Genomic DNA, 25,184 nt, shown 5'->3' with positions numbered 1-25,184 from the left:
TAAGAGATACAGTTAGTAAGTTTGCAGATGATACCAAAATTGGAGGTGTAGTGGGCAGCGAAGAGGGTTACCTCAGATTGCAGCGGGATCTTGACCAGATGGGCCAATGCGCTGAGAAGTGGCAGATGGAGTTTAATTCAGATAAATGCGAGGTGCTGCATTTTGGGAAAGCAAATCTTGGCAGGACTTATACACTCAATTGTAAGGTCCTAGGGAGTGTTGCTGAACAAAGATACCGTGGAGTTCAGGTTCATAACTCCTTGAAAGTGGAGTCACAGGTAGATAGGATAGTGAAGAAGGCATTTAGTATGCTTTCTTTTATTGGTCAGAGTATTGAGTACAGGAGTTGGGAGGTCATGTTGCGGCTGTCCAGGACACTGGTTAGGCCACTGTTGGAATATTGCATGCAATTCTAGTCTTCTTCCCATCGGAAAGATGTTGTGAAACTTGAAAGGGTTCAGGGGAGATTGACAAGGATGTTGCCAGGGTTGGAGTACTTGAGCTATAGGGAGAGGCTGAACAGGCTGGGGCTGTTTTCCCTGGAGCGTCGGAGGCTGAGAGGTGACCTTATAGAGGTTTACAAAATTATGAGGGGCATGGATAGGGTAAATAGACAAAATCTTTTCCCTGGGTTTGGGGAGTCCAGAACTAGAGGGCATAGGTTTAGGGTGAGAGGAGAAAGATATAAAAGAGACCTAAGGGGCAACTTTTTCACGGAGAGGGTGGTACAGGTATGGAATGAACTGCCAGAGGGAGTGATGGAGGCTGGTATAATTGCAACATTTAAGAGGCATTTGAATGGGTATATGAATAGGAAGGGTTTGGAGGGAATATGGGCTGGGTGCTGGCAGGTGGGACTAGATTGGGTTAGGATATCTGGTCGGCATGGACAGGTTGGGCCGAAGGGTCTGTTTCCATGCTGTACATCTCTATGACTCTATGACTATGGCTAAATGTTATGTCTTTGAATCTTTCATAGACTGACTTGCTTCTATTAATTCTGATATTGATATCTGAGAACTTCCAAACTTAAATTTGGCAATTCTTGCACTCATTACATGCATAAAAACAGTTTGAGTGCGCCTGCTGTAGAGGTTAGCAAACTTATCCATTACTGATAGATTAACGAAACAGGCTGTGCACTGTTTCAATTTTCATTGTGGTGATCACAGGGCGGTAATTATCAAACACATTTGAGATTAGGTGCATGCTATTTTGGATGTTTGGCTCTGAACTGGCGACTGGGTCACAGTCATCAGCAAACAAAACCGTAAAGTGTATTCCTCGAGACCTCAGTCTTTTCCTGGAATCATCGCAGCTTCTCAGGCATGCAATATTTGATTGCAATACCAGGATTGCCATCGTGGGTGGAATCATAGAACATAGTGGGGAGAAAAAAAACAAAGAAGGTCATTGCTGGAAAGTAGCCTTGTTAACCCCATCAGGTACTGGGAATGGGCCAGAAGACTCAGCACCATCTAGGCCATGCAAACTTTCAAACTACTGAACCATTGTAACTTATTTCAGGATAGATGTCTCTATTACATCACAAAGCCCCTGACATTTGTTTGTGTCAGATCAACAACTTTAGAGGTATATGTTCTGTTCTTGGTGCTTCTGCTGGAGCTGTCCAATTGTAAACAATGGAGCAGTGCATTCACTAACCTTTTCCAAAAGCACATACCAGTCGAGACATTGCACTAAGTGGTTTCACACAAGCTGCTTTTATAAACTTCTGAAAATCAGATGGCAGGACAAAATACAAGACAACAAGGTGCTTATGAAAGCTAGCACACCAAGCATCAACACCATATTAAAACAGGCACAAATAAATCAGGCTGGTCGTGTAACCAGAATACTGAACACACTCTTACTAAAGGGAAGTTTGCGTCTGGACTATACTCTCACAGCAAGGGAAGCACAAGGAGGACACTCATACTGAAGTGGAGTCCACTGCAAAGCCCGCCTAGGATCACTGTACCACATGCAAATTAATAAACAAAAAAGGTGTAGCATCCTTCAAAAGTAACAGAGATGGAGAGTAAACACAAGGGATGAAATCCTAAACCAGCAATTCATTCAAAATTCACTTGTTTGATCAATCTTAACATTCAAACATGTACCCACGAGTACCACCACCCCACAATGATGAACATAGATGGTGCTGAGCCTTCTGGCCCATTCCCAGTAGCTGATGGGGCTAACAAGGATACTTTCTAGCAATGACATCTTTGTTTTTTTTCCCCCACAATAGCAATCCTGGTGTTACCTCAAAAGATAAACAACTTAAGAAGCCCAATTGTAATCAGGAAGCTTCAGGCTGTATTTCAGTTTCTATACTATATTACTGCTTTGTTTTGTGGGCTTTGGAAAGCAACTCTTCACAACATCTTTTTCCTTTAAAAGGTTTATCATGCTACAACTAAAAACAGTCCTTCTGAATATCCTTCGAAACATACATACATGGCAAAACATAGCAACATATGTATTGCTCTCTCAAAACTGTCAATTTTGTGATTTTTTTTGTCATTCACTTAATTTTCACTTTTTAGCTCCTTCTCTTCACAAACCTTTCTGCTTATTACACCTGCGTGACAGTAATTGATGATGCCAGAGTTAAGAGTGCAACATTTTTGTGCTACCTTTCTGAGAAATGAAAACAAAAAATAGAAATGAAACAAACTTGGGTGATCACACAAAATGTATGCAGTGCAAATATCACATCTCTAGCTACTTATGGCATTGACAAATAGGTAACAAAAGTGTGAGAGCGTGTTTTCAAATAATTGTCTAAACTTGATGCATTGTATTCCAGTGAATCTGGCAAACTAATATTTGTGAAAATATTAACAAATCTTGAACAGTAATTTGACAATTATTGCATAGTATTGAATAAGATCAATATAACAGGAAAATTACAAGATGTTTACAAATGGCTGTTGTGGTATAGGTGGTGAGTCCCTACTTTTGGGTACAATCCCAGACATGTGTCACAATATATGTCTCAACAAGTCAATTTTTCAAAAACAATTCTCCAAACAGAAGCCATGATAAAACAACATTGTTTAGAGATTATTACTGATGGCAACAAGAAATTCCTCAAAGTGAAATCATATGAAAAATGTTAATCTATTTTCTGAAATTATATTCAATTGCATCTTACTTTCAATGCTGAGAAAGTAAAGCATTCATGACGGTTTGGACATGTACAGGCTCCTTAAATGCACACTAATAAATGTGCTTCTGGAACATGTTGGAAGAACTCAGACAAAAAGTGTTGGTGCAATTAAAAGAGCAGAATCGCATCAGCATCAATATGAACAGCACTTGATAAAAGGAGGCCCTGCATGAAAAATATCGATAACTGACATCTATAAAGTAGCTAATAGCAAAATATGGATACACAATTGGCCTTTCTGGGTGGTCAATATACCGCAAGAACTGGAACTCTCAACTCCAAAAAAAAATTCCGTATAGTAAATTCTGCTATGACATAGTAGCTCCATTCTCTTGCAATTCCTTGTCATAAGAATATCACGTAATAGCAGCACCATTTGAACTAATGGGGCCAGAATCGAGTTATAACCAACACAAACTTTAAGAGTTCACGCCATAGAAACAGCATCCCCAATTCGTCAATTGCATTATAGTGAACTTGCATTAATGAAACATGCATTATAGTAGAATAATGGGGCGGCATGGTGGCTCAGTGGTTAGCACCACTGCCTCACAGCACCAGGGTCCCAGGTTTGATTCCAGCCTCGGGCGACTGTGTGTGGAGTTTGCACATTCTCCCAGTGTCTGTGTGGGTTTCCTCCGGGTGCTTCGGTTTCCTCCCACAGTCCAAAGATGTGCAGGTCAGGTGAACTGGCCATGCTAAATTGCCCATAGTATTAGGTGCATCAGTTCGAGGGTAAGGGGTGCTGGGTGGGTTAGTCTTCGGAGGGTCGGTGTGGACTGGGTGATCCGAAGGGCCTGTTTCCACACTGTAGGGAATCTAATCTAATCATAACGTGTTTATCAAGAATGCTTTATTATTAAGCTCTTGATTCCAACTAACGTTTTTTTTAAAAAACAGGATAACAATTTCATTACAGGTATATGCAATCTAAAATTTACTTTGGAGGAAAGCAATTAAATTTCACTATTTTAAAATCTTGGGTCAGAGTGTGAGGTTCACTGATGGTTGCACACTGTTCAGTTTAGTTAGCAGCCCTTCACATAAGGAAACAATCCTTCATATGCTGCAGTCAACCTTGGGCTGATGAATGACGAGTCATGTGTCCCATATAAGCTTGCCGGATTCATGTGATAGAAACTAATCTTCTCCAATGATATTCAGCAACATTTAACGATGCTGATTCTTACAGTATCAATATCCTAACTAGACAAGCACTCAAATTCTGAGAGAACTCAAATTGGGAAGATGGGGATTCTGCAGCAAATAACTTGCCTCTTGACTCCCCTATATTTGTCCATAATCAACAGTAAGTAATATAGGAGCATGTTGGATTACATAGAGTTGTTTTGTAAATGCAGCACCATCAACATTCAAGAAGCTTGATACTATCCAGGACAAAGCAGCTCGCTTGATTTTGCACCTTATACATCATCTTATCTTTCTGTTCACCTCTGTCACATTGTAGTAATGGTGTGTACCATATGCAAAATGCTTTGCAGCAATCAAGTGTGCTTCGATAACACCTTCATACTGCAACCTCAGCCACTTGAAAGGACTATGGCAACAAATGCACAGGAACATCACCACATGCTGGTTGGAACTATATTACTATTTTTTTACTGTATCTGGGTCAAAAACCTTAGAATTCCCTCCCTATTAACTACACTCTGTCAACTGGAATAGTTCAAAAAAGGAGTTTGCAACCCTCTTCTCAACGACAGTTGGTGTTAAGTAATCTTTGCTGGTCTTGTCAGTGGTTCCCATATCCTATAAATAAATTTAATTCTACTGGAGTTCATTGACTGAAAATTGATGGAGAAAGGAGTAGTTAGGACTGGTTGTGGGGAGTACTGAGTAAGTATTATTTGAGGTCTTGTAATTATAAATAATCAGGACGGATAGTATGGAATAGCACAGATGCAGTTGGAAGGGAATGGATTTGGGTAGCATGATGGTGTGGTGATGCAATATGGTTATTTGTGAGAGGTTTTTTGGGCAGGTAAATGAAGTGAATAAATTCAAGAATGTAGCATTGATGGATATCTCGACTGCCAGAAAATTTTGTGGAGTTAATAGGAGTTAGGACAAAGGAAGTGGTTGAGATCAAAGAAAAATGCTTGATATATTCTATTCTGGCTGTAGGGAAAGATTGGAGGAGTTAAAGTTCTGAAATTTGAATCTCTGTCACAGGTCTAACTGTTCCCTAACCGTTGACAAAATTGACTTACTACAAAATTCAACAGTTTTTGTTTGAAGAGAAAGTGAGGTCTGCAGATGCTGGAGATCAAAGTTGAAACTTTATTGCTGGAACAGCACAGCAGGTCAGGCAGCATCCAGGGAACAGGAGATTCGACGTTTCGGGCACAGGCCCTTCTTCAGGAATCTTCTTCAGGAATCTGATTCCTGAAGAAGGGCCTGTGCCCGAAACGTCGAATCTCCTGTTCCCTGGATGCTGCCTGACCTGCTGTGCTGTTCCAGCAATAAAGTTTCAATTTTTGTTTGAAAACTTAAATCAACATTTGTTGGTGGTAAGACTTGTATTTCTTGTCTTCCACCTGCTAATATGCATGCTTACTCGATTTGTGTGTTTGGGCTTGCTTGTGCTTTTTCATTTTCACTTTTATGTGTTTACTGACAAAATAACTAACAAATTTAATGATTTAAATATTTTAATTTATTTTTAATCAGCTCCAGAATGATTGTGGGTACAATGTAATCCAATGGACAGAGTAGGAATTCATAATAACTTTTGTGCAGAAGTTATTCATGTCATAGATACCAACTGTTTCACTAAGATGCTGTTCAGATGTCAGTATTTATTGTGACGTCCTGCCTTAAAAATTTGAGCAGACTTGTGAAAGCTGTATGGTGTGGAGCTTCAAGCCCATGTATGCATTGTTTTGCATTTGAGAGTTAGAGGCAATTGTCAGGGTTTGTACACGAACAAAATTTTAAAATGGTGAAATTTGATTGCTTTTCTCCAAAGTAAGTTTTAGATTGCATATACCTGTCATGAAATTGTTATCCTGTTTTTAAAAAAAAGTTAGTTGGAATCAAGAGCTTAATAATAAAGCATTCATGATATACAGGTTATGATTAGATTAGATTCCCTACAGTGTGGAAACAGGCCCTTCGGCTCAACCAGTCCACACCGACCCTCCGAAGACTAACCCACCCAGCACCCCTTTCCCTCTGACTGATGCACCTGGAAAAACAGCACTGTTTTAGAAGCTTACACTAGTTTTATGTTCACACCTTTCTCTACTGTATATAAAAAATAGTTTCAATATACTAACAGAAATGTCATTGCTTATAAAAGGATAGGATAAACATTTCCTCATGAACTGATAATGCATCAAGAGAAATCCTGCTACTGAGATGGTAGCTAACCAATTAAGGCCCCATAATCGTGGAAATAGGTATATCACCATCTTTTCAGAAACAAAGTTTCAAAGAGTTAAAATCTACAGAGAAAAACTTTTAAGGGCAACTTCTGATTTCTAAACTGTAGTCCCCTGTTCTCAATTCTTCCATAAGAACAACATTTCCCTCTCCAACTACCCTGTAAGATATTTCAGGATCTTGCATGTTTCAATCAAGTCACCTCTTACTTTAAACTTTCACTGAACATTTTCATGTTAGAAAAAAATTGAGGAAAGAAAGACAATCTAATTTCTACAGTTAAATAATTCCAATGTTACTGAACCATAAACCATCTGTTACAGATGTATCAAATCCAAAATTCTCAGATGTTTGTGACAGTTTATCTTTGGTTACCTCTCATGGTCATGGGTGCCTCATAGAGGAACAATAGTAAAGACAACCAACCACACTTCCAGGGCACACCATCTCGTGAGAACAATCATTTTTTTCCAAAAACAAAATTGTGATATATAATGCATTATTATGCTGTGTTTTGAAACTTAAGTGAATAAAAAAAAGTGAAGCACTTTATTTCTCCTCATACCCCAAAACACAATCACTCTCCTTCAGTTTCTGATAAGCTAAATCATCTCCAGCTAATTGAAGATTGATGAAACTAAACATGTCCAACAATGAATACAATAACTCTGAATAACAATGGTATCCTTTAGTTTAGCCATGGTTCAAATGGTAGAACTCTAGTAATTTGAGTCCCATTCCAGAATCCCAAAAATCAGCACAAAAATCTAGGCTGACACTAAAAAGCAGTACAGAGGAAATGTTGAGCTGTCACAGAAGAATTATGTTTTGAATGAGACATAAAACTGAGGCACCATCTGCCCTCTTGGGTGAAAGTACAAGGTTTCATGCCATTACTCAAAGAAGAGCAGGAAAGATAGCCACACGTTTATCCTTTCATCAACACACTTTAAAATAAATCTGGTCTTGATCACATGCTCTTCATGACAGCCAGTTGGCTGCCCCATTTCTAACATTACAACAATGATTCCCATTATCACCCCATGAAGGCTTGTCCTGGATTGTGTTGAGCTTGAGTGGTGTTAGAGCTGCATCCATCCAGACAAGTGGTCAGTGTTCTCATACACTACTGATATGCGCCATGTACATGTTGGTCAGCCACTGGGGAAACAAAGGCAAGTTATTCACTGCAGATTTCCTAGCCTTTGACCTGCTTTTGTCACTATGATATTTACATGTCTTTCCAGTTCAGATTTGAACCAATGGTAGCCCTCAGGATGTTAATAGCGGAGGATTGAGCAATGGTAATGCCACTGAAATTCAAGGGGCAATGGTTAGGTCCTCTTGTTAGAGATAAGCACTGCCTGACACTTGTGGCACAAATATTACTTGAATTCATCAGCTTAGGTCTGGATATGGTCCAAGTCTACTGAGGAAATGCTATTTTAATTGTGCAGATAACATACTTTAAACTACAAAAAGGCACGTGCTACTTTTATACCTATAACATAATTTATTTTCCATTGAATTACAATCCTTAATCCAATGCCTATCCACCTGTTTCATCAATCAGTAACTTTGAATGATGACTCCACACAATTTCCTCAACTTTGAGAAACTGTTAAATTAAACATGAACATTAATGCCTGTTCTGATCATTCTTCTTCCCACTGGCCATGCAGGACCAATCTTTCAGAATCCCTTGATGGCTGCAGGATGTGTTTCAAAGTAATGCAATCTGCCTCTTACTTCAGTTGTGGTAGCTCACAAAGCCAAGTGGTCTTTTCTCTCTCCAACCACGTGGAACCACTTTTTGTCTGTATTATTGTAGGGAAGCTTGTAAGCCGATCTCAAAATTGGCTTAATCTGCCCTCTTCCACAGCGACATGAAACACTTTGTATCAAGGTAGAAATTGTAAACAGCTATACTCAACCTCACTTCTCTTCACATCCTAAAAACACCCAGATAGCATAACTGCACACAACCAATGTCATCTTGCAATTCTGGAAAACTCAGTCTACCATTGTCAAGGAATAGATGCCTACCATAATATCCGAGCATAAATAGCTTGCACCTTTTCAGTAAAACACTAATGTGTTTCAATGACCTCTAACAATCAAACCATCCAAAGTAACTGTTGGACGGACTTCAAAACTGAGCACATAAGCCTTTTCATTTACTCCAAATCTGGAGTGTCCCAAAACATAATCTTATAAATTTCAAAATTGTAACTTTGGCTTGTAATTTAATCATTTATAAAGACAGTTCAGATTCTGGCTGTAGTACTAATAATGCAGGGCTTGGGAATGAGCATTGGGGCAATGAGGGATACATTTGTAGCTTCAACTTCAGAGCAGGAAGGAAGCACCAATGCACATTATTCTCTTGAAGTGAGCCCTATAATGCCAGAGACCAAGTATTAATTTCTTATTTATTCATGAGATTTGGAATTCATTAATTTGGAATTATTCCCCATCCCTAACTGCACTTCAAAAAGGTGATGATGAGCATCCTTCTTGAATTGCTGCACTCCTTGTCTGGGTTCGGAACCATGATACCATGACAATGGAGTTCCAGGATTGTGACCCAGTGACAGAAGTAGTGTGACATACATTCAAGTCAGGATGGTGTGCACCTTGGACAGGAACTTCTAAGTTGTTATGTTCCCATGTACCTGCTGTCTTTATCCTCCTAAGTGGAACAGGTCACAAGTCTGGAAGATGCTGTCGGAGAAGCCTTGGTGATTGAGTGCTGTGCATTTTGTAGATGCTACACATGGTGAAGGGCATTGGATTGGGGACCAGTCTGATTAACCTCAACTGCTTGCCCTGGAGGATGCCAAGCTCCTTGAACAATGTTAGAGCTGCACTCACCCAGGCAAGTAGGGAGTGTTCCATCGCATTCCTGACATATACATTGTTGATGGTAAACAGGCTTGGGAAGACACTAGGCAAGTTATGCACTTCAAAAGTCCTCACCATTGACTTACTCTTGTAGCCTCAATATACTTATGGCTAGCTCACTTCAGTTTCCAGTAATGGCAACCCAGAGGATGTTGATAATGAGGTAGTCAATAAGGACCTTACCTAGATGCCAATGCTAAATTCACTCTTCTGATGATAAACTTGGTACTTGTATGGCTTAAGGATCAGAGAATCCCTACAGTGTGAAGACAGGCCATTCAGCCCATTGAGTCCATGCCAATGCTCCAAAGAACATAAATTGAATTGAATTGAATTTATTGTCACATGTACCAAGGCACATTGAAAAGCTGTCTTGTGAGCAATACAGGCAGATCACATAGTTAAATAACATAGATAGTAAATAATAGGTAAACAGCGACAAAAACAAAAACACAGATACAGTTGAATGTTAAGAGTTTGTATGTCCGTTCAATATTCTAACAACAGTAAGGTAGAAACTGTTACAAAACCGGCTGGTGCACGTGTTCAGGCTTCCATACCTTCTCCCTGATGGTAGAGGTTGTACAAAAATCCTACCCAGACTCTCTCCCAACCCTGTAATCTTGCCTTCCCCATGGCCAATCTAACCTGCACATCTTTTGACTGTGGGAGGAAATCAAAGCACCCGAAGGAACTCATACAGACACAGGGAGAACGTGCAAATTCCATTCAGCCAGCCACCCTGGCACTGTGAAACAGCAATGCTAACCATAGAAAACCTTTCTTGAATGTGGCAAGGTGGTCAGCTAGCCAGTCATAGCAACAGATCCCCAGGTAACTATCGCCCAAACTAAGATTTATTCAAATCAGCATTCAACTGGTTCAGAAATTAACAATGTGCCACTTGTCTGGTTTTAATAGCAAATAGGTCGCAAAGAACTCTCAGAGCTGTCGTACTGTACAGAAATTTTGCTTTTTTTTGGAATCAAACACACTTTAATGAAAGTAAGTTCCATTTTGTCATTGTAAGCAAAAAGGATGTCATTGGATCTTACAAGGATCACAGTGATGTAGGTCATGACAAGATGTGTGGAAGAATCAGGCAGCAAATGCAGTGAGGCCCACCTTGGTCTACCTTTTATGCTTTGAACAAGTAGCGTGGTGAGATTCTTACCAGACAGCGGTAACTTGACAACTGACACTATTGCTTGTTAAATACCTTGTTAACCACACAATTCACCTCGTTAATATTCAGCATCCCATTTTTCCAAACAAGTTCAATATCAGGAAAATGCAAAGAAACCAAAGCAGGTACCTGGCAGATACAACTTGCCACTTGTTCAAAATTGCATTTTTGTTGGAAATTGGCACTAACATCTCAGGGCATTGTCCATCGGCACCAGCCATATGTACCTCACATCCATGGACGTTGTCATCAACATTTGCCAGCCTCCAAGAACCCTGGGGTCTGAGTGTGATTTTTTGGAGGTTCAGTGCAGACTGGATAGGCCAAATGGCCAGCTTCCACACTGTATGGATCCTATGATCTCTATGAATGTGAGGTATCAAAGAGAAGATGGTGAAACATATTCTCGAAGACTGGAGAAGGACAGTGAACCTCTTCTCAAGTGCTGGATATTTTACCAGATAACTGTGGTGGTAACCTCAGACCAGTAGGCAGAGTCTGGTATTGTGGCCTACACTGTGGATTTTAAAGGGAAAAATCAAGTTCAACATGGGCACCACTTGCCCAGCGGGACCTCGGGGTCACAAAAAAGGGTACCAAATTACGCCCATCTGCCATGTCCAAGGCAATTGTCAGCAACCATGCAAGGCAGCTCTGGACTGAATGTGCTTGTCTAGTTGCACAACAGGTTTTAAAAAGGTACAAATCTTGGTGATGAATTCAGAGATATCTGGTGAGCGACAAGCTTGTTATAAAATATGGGTGGAAGTGTGTTAGGGGTGTAACAAGTAGTTAATGATGTAGATTTGGCAAGGTACAGTAAGAAATCTGACTAGATCTTGCACTAACAAACCCCCTCCCCCCAAAAAAAACACAATGCACCTCAGACTCAGCCAAAAGACACATGAAATTCATGCAAATCTGACTGAAATACTAGCACAATAATCACAAACCGCAAAATCTGTCAAATAATCTGAAAGATAAGGAGGGAATTTGGACATTACAAAGTCTATGAGTGGCCATAGTTTAATTGTTTAATTTCCAAATCTCAGCTTGCATCAATTAGTACATTTCATTTGTAGGAACAAGAGTTCACATACAAGAATATCCAGACGCCTTACGTTATTTGTGATAACAATATGCAATGAGTTAAAAAACACTCTTCAGGTGGGAAGAATTGCATAAGCAGGCCTAAGGCAAGAATGCCTTCTCAAGGAGAATGACAAAATATGTGAAAGTCAGCCATACCTATGATGAACTGAAACATTTTACCTTGGTGACCGCAAAGAATGAGAAGACTCTTGACGAAAATGTATCCAGGTAACAAATGATGGGAACAGCTTAAGAATACAACATTGCAATGATAACTGGACAATTAGAAGTTTGCCCAACATCAACATGATCATTTGTACCCTGTAGGAATATTCTTCATTTGACTAGATGAAGATGGTTGCAGTGTTGTATTCAAACAAACAGTTTGACACTATTTACTACAAAGTATCCTACATGGTCGGTACCTATTCACCAGCTTAAACATGCAGTCCATTTCTGGTGCAACACCGTGTTTTCCATTGTGTACCACCGAAAATATGCACTGAAACAATCACCAAGGCTTCTCTGATAGCACCTTCCAATCCTGTGACCTTGACTACCCAGAAGGGCAGAAGATGTGTACGAACACAAACACTTGGCATCTTCCCCACAAGTCAACCACCAAGCTAACTTGGAACTAGATCATCTGTTGCTTTGTGACCATCCTGGAAATCCCTTCCTGACAGACTGTAGTATACCTACAATCAGACAGACTGCAGAAGTTCAAGAACGCAGCTCACAAAAACTTCTACAATGGCAATTAAAGATTGACAATAACACTGAGCTTGCCAGGGACTTTCACATATGCATGAATGTACAACCATACAAATTAGAGCTTACGGTAGGACATTCAGCCCCTCAAGCCTGCTCCATTATTCAATAAGATCAGGTTGATATGATTGCAACTACAAATTCACATTCCTGCCTACTCTAATTTTTTACCCTCTTGTTTAATAAGAATCTGTGCATTTCTGCCTTAAAAGAAAATGCAAAGTTTCTGTTTCCACTGCCTTTCCAGGGCAGTACTTTCAAAGACTCAACCATTTCCAAGAAAACAAAAGTCACCCCATTTGTCCTAAATGGGCAACTCATGATCGTAAACAGTAACCCTTACCATAAAAGGGAAAATCTCTCTCCACATCTACTCTGACAAGACCCTCAAGATGTTGCATTTTCAATCAAGTCACCTCTTACTCTTCTAAACTCCAGCAGAATCAAGCCTAGCCTATCCAACCTTTCTTTCTAACACAGCTCCTCATCCCAGCTATTAGTCTGGTAACCCTTCTGTGAATTGCCTCCAATGCATTTCTACCACTTATTAAATTAGGTGCCCAATACTGAACACATTACACCAGATGCAGTCTTAGTTGTGTCCAGTCAAACTGAAGCATAATCTTCCTACTTTTATATTCCATTACCCTTTATAATAAGTAACAACATACAATTTACTTTCTTGGTTAGCTACTGTATCTAATTTAAAAATTGTCTGATAAGTGCATTAAAGTACTCACATCCCTCTGCAGGTGAGAGCTCTGCACTCTCTCTTCATTCAGATAATATGCCTATTTTTCCTAAGTTATACTCTAGTTGCTACATCTTTGCCGACTCACTTAAGTTGTTCATATCATTTTGCAGTCGATAGAATTGAAGGTTGTTGCTATAATGCCACAGTTAGAAATGTCATCTTCCAGATAAGGCTCAGTCTGTGTCACAGTAATTCACCTGGCTGTAAAATATATTCCATGGAACAATTAAGGGTATGGAATTTTCCTGGTGTCCTGGTCAACACTACTCTTTCAACCAAGACCAAGAAAAACTGAGATTTCTTTACCCATATAATAGTAATTACTCATAAAAAAAATTAATAAATGTTGAGCATTTTATCATCCCTCTCATGTTATTTCAAAATAGTTCAGGTTCTGTCAATAGAATGCTCAAAAGAAAATGCAATTGTACATGATCTTGCATTCCCTTTAGATTTTATTCAAAATTATCACTTACAATCAGTTCAAAACCTAAGTATATTTAATAAGTTCACACCAAGATGGGATAAAACTATTCAAAAACACCTGTGATGATCAAATGATCCTATACCACGTAAATCAAAAAAAATTCTTCTCCAGGACACATATGACCTAAGCTAGCATTAATACTATGGACACTAATCATAAATCAACTGGCCAATGAACATCATTACTCAAATCAGACTCTCAATTCTACTCGTGAATACTTTATAAACAAACATCAAGAATGTCCACTTGTGTAACACAGCTGAAGAAATGACAAACCACCACTCGACAGATAACTGTAGCCAGAAAGACCATTCACCTCACATTCATTATTTACATATTTTAATATATTAGAAAAACACTTATTTTTAAAACCACAAGATAGATATAAATGTGATTATTGTTGACATCACACCTCTGCAGACACATGTAGCTTTATAATGCATTGATAACATTTCTGCAAATGTTTGCAAAATAAAGCACTACATCAATAATTCTGCCATAGAAACCAGGATTACTATGCCCATACGTTATTATGTCATAGCAACAGAAAATCAGTTCAATTAAAGTAAACCCCTAAAACAACAGGCCTTAAAGATCAATACCAACATTGTGAATCACTGAATATGATAGGCTTACAGTAAACAGTGGCACAATAGTGATAACATACAAACTGCTAATTTTCAAATACCATCATCTGCTTTTAATATTTGGGACTGTCATGGACTGAAATGCTTTTAAAAAGAAACAAAACACTGCCTTCAAATGGCCACAGCTATCAACTGCTAACACAAGTTAGCCAAGCTCTGTGAAACCAATGCAAAATACACAAAACAGAAGAGTGGAGAAGCATAGCAGGTCTGGAGGCATCTATAGAGAAAGAACGGAGTTAAAGTTTCAAGTCCAGTGACCCTTAGTTCAGGACACAATAATACGCAAAACCTGAAATTAACATTTTTAAACAGAAGACATGGAAACTTCTCCACTCAGTCAGACAGGATGAAACCCTATTCGATGTTGATTTGTACCCTATACACATTTCACCTACTTAAGGTGAAGAACGGAAGATGCAATTACCAAGTTTGGAAACAAGTGAAATCAGACATTGAAATGCATAAACCAGCTGTACATAAGAGCAGGGAAGATGAATTTTTGACTGCAAAACTACAGAAAGCTCTCTAGCTTTGCCTCTCAAAAGGATAAAGAATACAGTAGCAATACTAACTGGACAGAAACATCCAGACAGCAAAAACATAAATAGATCTGCAGTATTCACTACTGCAGAACACACAAAGCATTAAAACTGTGATCTCAGGTGATAACCTTCATCTTTTAATGTGTATTCTTTCATCTTCCATTTAAACTAGACACATCACTTTTTGAACTTCTGCTCATGTTGTGTTTTTGTTATTTCCCCCAGGGTTATCAGAAAATAAAAATGCTCTCTTTCATTCAAGAAAATTTTGTAATAGGCTCCTTATTCTAGAAGTAATATTGGGTAGTTACATTTCTACAAGAGAGAGAGATATTGCTTTGCACTTTGTGGCGAATCAAGGAGGAAGAAGAGAGGGAAGCTAATTCACCCACCCTCACCTGGTCAGAACACTAATTTTTCATTTCAGATAGAAAACAATTAGTACATTTAGCTCATCTATCTACAACATTCCCTGGCACACTTCTAACCACTGTACTACAGAATTATTGCAGCACAAATGGAAACTACTCAAATTTTGTATGTGAACTGGCTCTCCAAATAAGCAAGTCACCTCGTGTCTTTCTGTCTTATCCATTACTAGAATCCCATGTGTTGATAGATTTTGCTAAATTCCTTCTTGAACCCCGAGCATTGTAGATGTACCTATACAACATAGATTGCAATGGCTTAAGATAGCACAAACCAACTTCTCAAAATTATGGATGTGAGAAAGGTATAGATCTTAGCAATTACACTCAGAAACCATGAAAGAGAAAAAGCTATTTGGTCCCATCATTCATATTAGTAACCAGTTTCACATTCTTACCAATGGGGAAAAAATTTATTTTGCATTTCAGCTTTACATTGTTTCCCTTAAATGAGAAATGTTACCATGGGTGCTTACATCACAAAGCTGGTCCCTTTTTTTCTAAAAGCTGTTCCTTTTCTCAAGGATACTGTGTCCTTGTTTCTTTTTCAGAGGGGTCGTAAAACTCTCCTGGTTCTAATTAGACTGGTTTGGTTATATGCAAACAGATGAGACTTCAGGCCAAAGTGGTCATGTTTTAGAAGTAACCTGTATAATGTAAGGGGATGGTCAGTTCTCTAGCTGAGCAGTTCAGTCCAAAACCAGTTAGAACTTCAGCAGTGGACTGTGTGAACAGGCTCTGGATTCTGGGACCACATGATTTGTAGGTTTGGTCCTGCATTCTGATTCTGTACCAACAGAGGAAAGGAAGTGTTACTAGTTTTGAAGATGATTTAATTGTGAAATTTTATGTAGTGAAACTTTAAGCCCATTCAGTTGTTAATGTGTTTCAAATTTGCACCTTTCTCCATGTATCACATAATTTTGACATATTATTGTCACAAAGCTGGTTTCCTTTTTTCTAAAAGCTGTTCCTTTTCTCAAGGACACGGTGTTCTTGGTTTTTCTCGGGGTAAAAAAACCGGTCTCAGTGCTGATTAGTCTGGTTTGGTACAGAGATTAAAGGGTAATGAGAGGCATTTTTGTTTAGATGTAAGCAAATGAGACTTCAGGCCAAAGTGATCATGTTTTAGAAGTGACCTGTATAATGAAAGGGGAGTGGTCAACTCTCTAGCTGAGCAATTTAGTTTAGTTCAGTCCAGTCCAGAACTAGTTGGGAAATGAACTGTGTGGAAACAAATTCTCTCTCTCTGCCCTTCTAACTTCAACCTGTAAGCATCTGTTCTTTTTTTTAAAAAAAACTTTTTTTTTTAAAATGGGGTTTGCTTATTGAGACTTTTGTATATATTCGGAACAGCATAATTAAGTCTAGTTTGGATAGATGGAGTTCGGTAGGGGTTCTTTATTCTGCTCTTTGCACTTCACTGTTAATAAATTTGTTCTTTGTTAATAAATTTCTGGCTGTTTTTAAAACCTAGTAGGCAACCTAGGTAACTTACTCCAGGTAATTTTCACGGTACACATACCGAAACAAATTGCAAAGTTATGGTCTGGGTTGCCTGCTCAAGAACATTTTGAGTGGTCTGGCCTAGTGCAAAACAACATTTGTGCAGAGAGAAAAAAAAAATCGACTGAAATCAAACTTGTCCATAATCTTTGTAATTTTAACAAGTATTATATTCCTTCTCAACCTTTTCTTTGTATGGTAAATACACCTAAAGCAGCACCCCACTTGTGACAAAACCAAACTGCACCCTGAACCACAGCTGTAGTCTCACAAGGATTAACTAGTTTTACAATGTCTTCCATGTGTTCAAGGACAGGTGTAAAACTTGCAACTGAATCAAAAAGTTCCAAGATTAATCTGATTGCAGACACCTATGCACATGATCCAGCCACTTTCAAATCAGACGTCGTTGCAGCCAGTCTGTCCTCTCAAATGGACATAAAAGATCAATGTACTACGCTGATTGTGCATGAAAACCATGTTCAACTAACTACATTAGAACAGGTTACTTAGTCATTGTTACAATGCTATTTGTGAGATGTTCCTTGGTGTGGCTTGGTTTCAACATTTCCTGCAACAGTTCACTTCAAAAGTTTTAATTATCTGTCAAGTGGTTTGGAACAAAGAACTCATGAAAGGCATGATATAATTGCAAGCTTTTTTTTCTTTATACCTTATATGTTATGACATTCATTGTGCATCCAACAATTTGCTTGCCTTTTTAACAATAAGGAACACAAAAAGCCAGGTAGCAGCTGGATATGGACAAATCGACATTTCAGGAAAGGAGCTGGGGGTAGGGAGAGCTGCAGATAAAGGCAGGGTGGAGAGGAGGTCGGAATGGTGAGGTAGTGATTGTGAACACAGGTGGTGCGACCAACCTGATTGATTGTTGGGAGGTATGTATTCAGTTGGTAGCTGGAAGGATGGGTTGGTAATAGAAATGGAATTGGGGGTGGGGGATTGGGGAAGGCTGGAGAGGAAGGGATTATGGGAAGATTATTGGAGAACTCAATGCTGGCACAAACCAAGGAGTGGCACGAACCAAGGAGTGATATAGGGAATGGTCCTTGTGGAAGACAGAGAGGGGTGGGAGGTGAAGATGTTCTTAGTGGTGGGGTCCAGTTGGTGTTAGCAGAAGTGTTTGAGGATGATATATATTGAGTGCAGAGACTAGTGGGGTGGAAGGTGAGGACAAGTGGGAAATCCTGTCCTTATTACGTTTGGAGGTAATTGTAATGTTGATGGGTTTTCAAGATTTTTCCACTAAAATGCGAAGTAAGTGTTTCCTGCTCTGACACCTCAAGTCTAATTGTTGAACCCAGCTGCAGGTGACTAAAAAGACCATGAATAATTCAGAAGAACACATTGACTAACAGTACAACAAAATTATAAAGCATGGCTTGGTCCTCAGCAGGAGTTGCCTTATGAGGCAAGGTGCACCCAGTGATGTTTAAGTCATATTTTTAATAACTGGATTAAGACTGTGCTTATTAAAAGAAGCCACTCATACCTCGGGTCACATATTTCAGAATTTCATTATTTCAGAAGTATAATATATTTTTCACATGGACTAAGTAGGTTGCCACGGTAAACAATTAAAAAGTCTAAAAGATCGCCATTACCTGGCAAACATCAATAGGAAAACAGTGATTTAGTTTTAGACATAGTCAATTGCATTTATCTCATTGAGGGTCTGCTTCAGAGGGTTAACATTATTAACCCACACATTATTAATAACACAGCACTATTAATATTAATCTAACAAATTATGTTCAGCAACTCCTACACTCCAGCTGCGAGATCTGTCAGTCAATATCTCAACACAAATAGTATTTCACACCAACATTAATGCAGCCAGAAGTACAACTAAGTTGCCAGGTATTGTCACTGTGAATGCCACACTGGAATCTTTAATTGTGTTATCTGCATTTCCCTACTTTAACCTTATAACCGAATGCTGCTGCAGTTAATGGTTTTTAAGCTCTATTGTGGTGTAATGATGTAACCCACCATAATAGAAAACAAATCCATATTAAATCAGAGTGCAGAAAAATGTTTTTGTAACAAGTTAAGACTCAATATGTCACATAGAAACAAGACTTAAATGGGTCATGTCAAAATAACAACTCAGGTAGAATGTACAGATACTTCTCCCACATGTTTTTATCTATTACTCTTAAATCAACATGTTGGAGGTAAGACTCCAGGAACACATTACGAGTTCAATCTTGATACATAAACCTTTCATGGATGAATAACTTTTACTTTACTGAACAGATATTTAAACAAAATTTGATCTGTCAGATCTAAATAACAACGTGTGTAGCAAGTGCAAGTCTTAAACAGTAGGGTAATGTTATATACTGATTTCAATTTATTAACAGTTATGACAAGCTTGAATACATACAGATGAGGAGTTTAACGATACAAGAATGCTTCCGTATACAAATAGAGTTAAACTGTACGCCAAACAGATAAGAAATCTAATTTGACCTGGACTCATGTCACTATTTAAAAGGAACTAGCAAATGTACCTTTTGGATGCAAAGGTAGAGCTCATAATATACTATTTCTTTGCAGCATACTGAGGAATTCTTGCCATAAAATGAACAACAAGACTTCCAGTTCAAAAACAAGAATACAAGCACCAATTAATATAATGGAGTCAAAAATGATACGTATCACTAAATATCTATCTTTCTCCAAACATTAAAGTTTTTCATATTTTCATTAAAAGGAATGCTTCCGTCCTTAATGAGGCTATTATTCATTGTGGTCTTCCCTGATTTGACAATTTGCAGTTTTTTTTCCTCTGACAAAATTTGACATTGGTGTAATAGAATTGCTGCCGCTGGCTGAATGTGATCATCTAATCATATAATCAGAGACACAATAACATGCCTCTTGTCTAACACACATTTTTCATAAAGCACTTGGAACAGTTAACTTGAAAGCACTTCTCCACTTTGACCTAACTGTAAAAAGGCTTGTTCTAGCTGCACTCTGTTCATCTTGTACTGTTCTGCATTCTTGTTCCTCAAAATTAAAACACAACAGGGAAGAGTTTAGGAATCTCCAGTTTTTGAAATGCTATTCTAATGATTTAGAAGGAAATAAACATTGCCAAAAGTACCTATTACTGTCCAAATGTGATGTTTACTAACTAACTGTGTTTTGTAATCTAAAATTGTACAAAAACATATGCTAATTTATGATATTACTTGTGGTAATAGTTTAGTCTACATACAGTAACTGTACAACATTCATGTTATTCAAACTTATTTGGTTAAGCACACTATGTTCAATCACACACAACTTTAAAATCTCACCCGTTTAAGTCAACCAGTGTTTTGAGAATATTATGCGTTTTCCTGCATAAGCAATGCTTCAAGACAATTTTCACAATAATGAATGCATAAGTTACATACTAAGTATATGTTCATTTCCTTTAGACGTAGCAATGTACAAACTGCTCAGAATGGAGAGAGGCGGGTTAAAGATTCCAGTAACATCAGCATAGTGCAAAACTCATCTACACCCAGATCACAAAAATTGACCAAACATGTTCCGACTACTATCGTTTTGTAAAATGGCTACATTTGAACAATGCTGACCATCACTACAAGCTATTATTGCAAATAGGCCAGCTATTTTCGCCTACAAGACACTAGTTACGAAAGAATAACATCAGCTGCCTCCTATTCTGGGTTACGCATCCAGAACTGAAAACAACGTCGGCAAAATTAATTTCCATTACAAACAACTCTTACCAAATGAAGGGTAAATAAATAAACACGCACAAGTGACAGGTTAACAACACTGTACCTCATACATATCCGATTCACTCAAAGAAGCGGCACCGACACAGTCTGTTGCATTCCCGTTGGGGGGGGGGGGGGGGGCGGCGGTTGTGGAATGTTTTAAAAATGTAAATTTTTCCCATTTTTACTGAATATGAACTTTATTTTAAAGCACCCTTCACTCTCCTTCCAGCTCCCCCCACTCCCCATAAACAAACCCCGCGTCCTCTTCATCTACAAGACTCACCGAGCAGCAGTAATTTGAGCTCTCGCCGTGCATCCCGCTTGTCTCTCCGGAGCTGCCTTTCGATCTCCGCGTTGATCCTTTTGGCTTCTTTTGCCTCTTCGCTAAGGCAGCACGCCATGATGGAGTCGAGAGTCATGTAGCCGACTGGTGTGGAGTGTCTTTCTCCGCGACCTGTGTGTGCTTGGAGCTGGTGGGAGGGTGGGGGGCTCTCCTCTCAGTATTTCACGGTCTGACTAAACATGGAGAAATCACTAGGAGTTTCAGAAGAGCTGAGGGGGTGGAATGGTGAAGAAAGGCGATCAATTTCTGTTTCCTCTCCAAGAGAAGACACGAGCCGAGAGAGAGAAGGTCTGACGCTGATTCTTTTGCAATCCAGAGCTGGCCAGGGGAGGGTCTCTGATCTCTCTCTCGATGTTGTCCTCACGCTCTGTAAAGGGATGCAACGATATCCTGCGGCAACCTCTTTTCACTGCTCTTGTTTTTCCCCCCTTCTCCCTCTCTCTCACATAGACACTGACATAAAATCGCCCGATTGTTGGCCCGTTCACCACGAGCACTTTCCTCTCGCAACGTCCGCAGCTAGTTTCCGAAAACGAGCAGAGGGACAGAGACAGCTTGCTGCTGCTACCGCTTTCCGCTAGATCCACGGGCGTGGTAAACTGGAGCGAAAATGGCGGATAGCAGCTCCCTCCCTCTGACTGGGAGCAGGGAATACAGCTGCAAAATCACATGCATTGCACACACCTTGGGAACACTTTTTTTATTTTAACAAAAGCACAATAAAATGGAAAATGAAACTATAGATGTTGGACAACGCTTTATCTTTTATTTTCATCTTCCTCCGCAATATTGTACATTTTGCCACTTTTATATTAGAATATAGCTTCCTCGTCTCTGATTTTATTTGAAACGATGGTGTCTCACTGCATAAAATGAATCGAGAAAGGGCGGATTTTATGACTAAATAGAGAGGTTTAAATTAATTATGTTGGCGGTGCATAGAAAACTGTAATACAAGTAGCAAATCTTCAGCCATCATTTTTCCCCTGCCGAGGTTTATCAATAGAACATCATTTGATGTTACAGTAGTTGAGAGCTGATTGAAATAGTCAGTGTTATGATGTGATGTTGATTTCATACAGGGTAGACGGTTTCCAATGGCCTGTTCCATATTCCAGTGACCAGAATGTCCGCGGAACAACACGAGGGCACTCCTTATCCGAATTCAAATTTATCCCGAAACACTCAGACCAACGTTACTCAAAAATGACAAAATGTTCTTAAGTGAACCCACACTTTCATCCATTTGAATATCCCCTGTTGATATTGACTAATAAAGACTATGGTATCATTTCTTGTACAAGATTCAATGACACAAGCGCATTTCTACACAAAAGTAATGGATACTGTTGCTGTGTTCCTTTCGTCATTTTTATGTTTTGGGGAAGACGCTACAATATCGAAAGGCTGCAGTAGTGGTAACCATAACTTTAACATTGAGATTAAGTTAACAAAAACTCAAGTTATTTATTATAAGTAGCCATACTATAATTCTATATTCAAGTTTTGGTATTTACGCTATAAAGCACGATCTTCCCAGCCTTGACTTATTGTGAGGTTGGGGGTGTATTGCGTGCTTGTCCTGCAAGATGCAAAGTGCCGTTTACATTGCTAACCTGTTTTAATCTGTACAGTTTCACAAGATCCCCGATTAACGTCAGATTTAGTGTTCACAGAGTGGGTGTCGTGCAAGAGATACTTTCCAGCCCAATAGATCTATATTTTCGAAACTAGTAACATGCGGTCACGTTAATATAGGTGTTAGGGGAAAAAATCCCTTTTGTGAGTTGTGCAGTTGTTTTGGAGATTATCTTGTAACACTCATATTTGACGACAATTTAACGCGAAGAGTTGATTGACTACACGATCGCGGTTTCCTTGAGCTTGGTGTTCTTCGTTCTAAACGATTGTGATTACACAATTACTCGACGTTATTGGCAAGCAGGTCTCCTTGCTACTGATGGTAACCTATCCACAATTCACCAGTTAGACTTAAACACGCACAACCATTGTAAGATTGTTAATATGTCCATATATGCAATCACATAATTTCACCAAGTGATGACATTAATCACTGTTGAGTACAATGATAAATTATTGTACTGTATGATAAGCACCATGCATTTTTATTTCCTTCCTGGGATATGGGTGTCAGGTAGTTGGGCAAATATTGCCCTTGAATTGAATGGCTTTCTAGGCAATTTCAGAGGGCAGTTAAGAATCAAATTACTTGCAAATGGATCTGGATATAGGCCAAACGCGGATAGCAGGTTTTCTTCCTGACAGAGCACTGGTGAACCAGATTAGTGACAATGTAACCATTAGACGACTTACCTTTTAATTGCAGGTTTTTATTGAATTCAAAGTTCATGTCATGGTCAGATCTGAACCTACATCCTCAAAATAACAGATCTGAACCCACATCCCCAAAATATTACTTTGAGACTGGTTTCCCACTGTTATATCTCCATCTCCTCTTAAACCCAATCTGAAATCACATAATGTATCAATCTACCAGATTGTTATATAACTGACTTTTGTGGACTTTTACTACTAACTTATTCCTTTCCATCCCCCTTCACTTTGTAACTCACTTATATTTCCTTGTGTGTGAATCTTTGTGTACATGTGCATGACAGGGTCAATATCTTTTTACTGAGTTTGTCTAGATGAGGGTGGGAGCTACAAGATGGATAAGCTAACTGATCATTGCACAATGGTACAGGAAGCCATTCAAAAGAGGGCAGTAAGAAAGAATATATTGGCAGAAAGGGGCAGCATAGTTAGGAAATTGACACTGTTCTCTGCAGCAAAGAACAGGCTGCACTGGCAACTTACTGTGTGGTTCAACAAGCAGTGTGGGAGAAGTAGGTTCCAGTTTGTGGCCCATTGTCACCAGTAGTGGGGAAGATGGCATCTATACCAATGGGACAGTTCCACCTGTACCATACAGGGGCTGGTTTTCTTGCTAGCTTCAAAACTACAGAATTAGAGAGGATTTTAAACAAAACAGAGGGGGCAAGGGATTAAATTTGAGAAGATGTGGTAAACCAAATAGTAGAATTGGGCCAAAAAGAAAAATACTAATAAACAAAATGATTAACAGACTATGTCAGGAAAGTTAAAGAGTACAAATCTAAGAGTCAGCCGACAAATAAGGCTAGAGTTTTCAAAGTGAGTAAAAAGATAAAACTTTTGTATCTGAATGTATTTAGCATTGAATCTTAACAGATGAACAGAGAATGCAAGTAGAATTGGGTAAGTGTGATCTGGTAGCTATTTCCGACACATGGATGCAGGTGACATTGAATGGAACAAGAATCTTGAAGCATGCAGGACTTTTAGAAATGACTGGAAAGTTGGAAAAGGTGGAGGATGGCTCTGTAAGTTAATGATGTCATTTTCACAATGGAGAAAGATGACGTAAATTCAGGAAACCAAGTTGTGGGAACAGATTAGTGAGAAATGAGAAATAATAAAAGCAAGAAGGCACTTGTCGAAATAATGAAAGCAGTATGGTTGCATAGCAATTGGCACTGCTGCCTCACAATGCCAGGCATTGGGTTCAATCATAGCTGTGGGTGACCCTGTGTGGAGTTTACATATTCTTCTGTGTCCATGTGAGTTTCTGTCAGGTGCTCCAGTTTACTCCCACTGTTCAAAGATGAGTAGGTTAGGTAAATTGCTTGCAGTGTCTAGGGGTATGCAAGCCAGGTGGATTAGTCATGGGAAATGCAGGGTTATGGAGATAGGGCGCGGGGTTAGGTCTGAATGAGATGCTCTTCGGATGATTGGTGCAGACTTGATGGGCAGAATGGCCTCTTTCCACACTCTGGGGATTCTATGGTGTATATGGCCTGTAACAATAACACATGGTAGGATAGAACATAAAGGAAGAAATTATGAGAGCTTATCAGAAAGGCACAGTGATACTCATGGGAAATCTTAATCTACATTTAGACTGGAAAAGTAGGATGAGAAAAGATAGTTGAGATAAGAAGTTCACAGATTTCAGATAATTTCTTCAAACGGCATGTTCTGGAGTGGACCAAAGACAGGCATACTAGACTTGGTATCATACAATGAGATAAGATTAATTGATGATTAATTAAATGAAGGTTTCCATAAAAAACAGCGACCATAGTATGATTGCAGTTCACCTTCAGTGTGA

General features: G+C 39.0%; 1 protein-coding gene across 2 annotated transcripts in view; it reads right to left on the bottom strand.

Annotated features, from left to right (window-relative positions):
• The window catches only part of LOC122561127 (guanine nucleotide-binding protein G(q) subunit alpha-like), a 202,270-nt gene extending 180,580 nt beyond the window's left edge, over positions 1-21,690 (bottom strand). Inside the window, exon 1 of one of the 2 annotated variants that reach the window (XM_043712596.2) lies at positions 20,954-21,690. In XM_043712596.2, the coding sequence (XP_043568531.1) occupies positions 20,954-21,089 (136 nt within the window). In that variant the 5' untranslated portion in view covers positions 21,090-21,690. The remainder of the gene's footprint in view (positions 1-20,953) is intronic. The other variant, XM_043712604.2, reaches the window with a different exon arrangement.
• Positions 21,691-25,184: the final 3,494 nt, after the last annotated feature.

Source organism: Chiloscyllium plagiosum, unplaced genomic scaffold (genome assembly GCF_037043375.1).
Source record: "Chiloscyllium plagiosum isolate Xiang-an unplaced genomic scaffold, Cpla_swu_hap1 HiC_scaffold_2, whole genome shotgun sequence".
NCBI classification, from domain to species: Eukaryota; Metazoa; Chordata; class Chondrichthyes; order Orectolobiformes; family Hemiscylliidae; genus Chiloscyllium; species Chiloscyllium plagiosum.
This window is presented reverse-complemented; position numbering and strand designations above follow the sequence as displayed.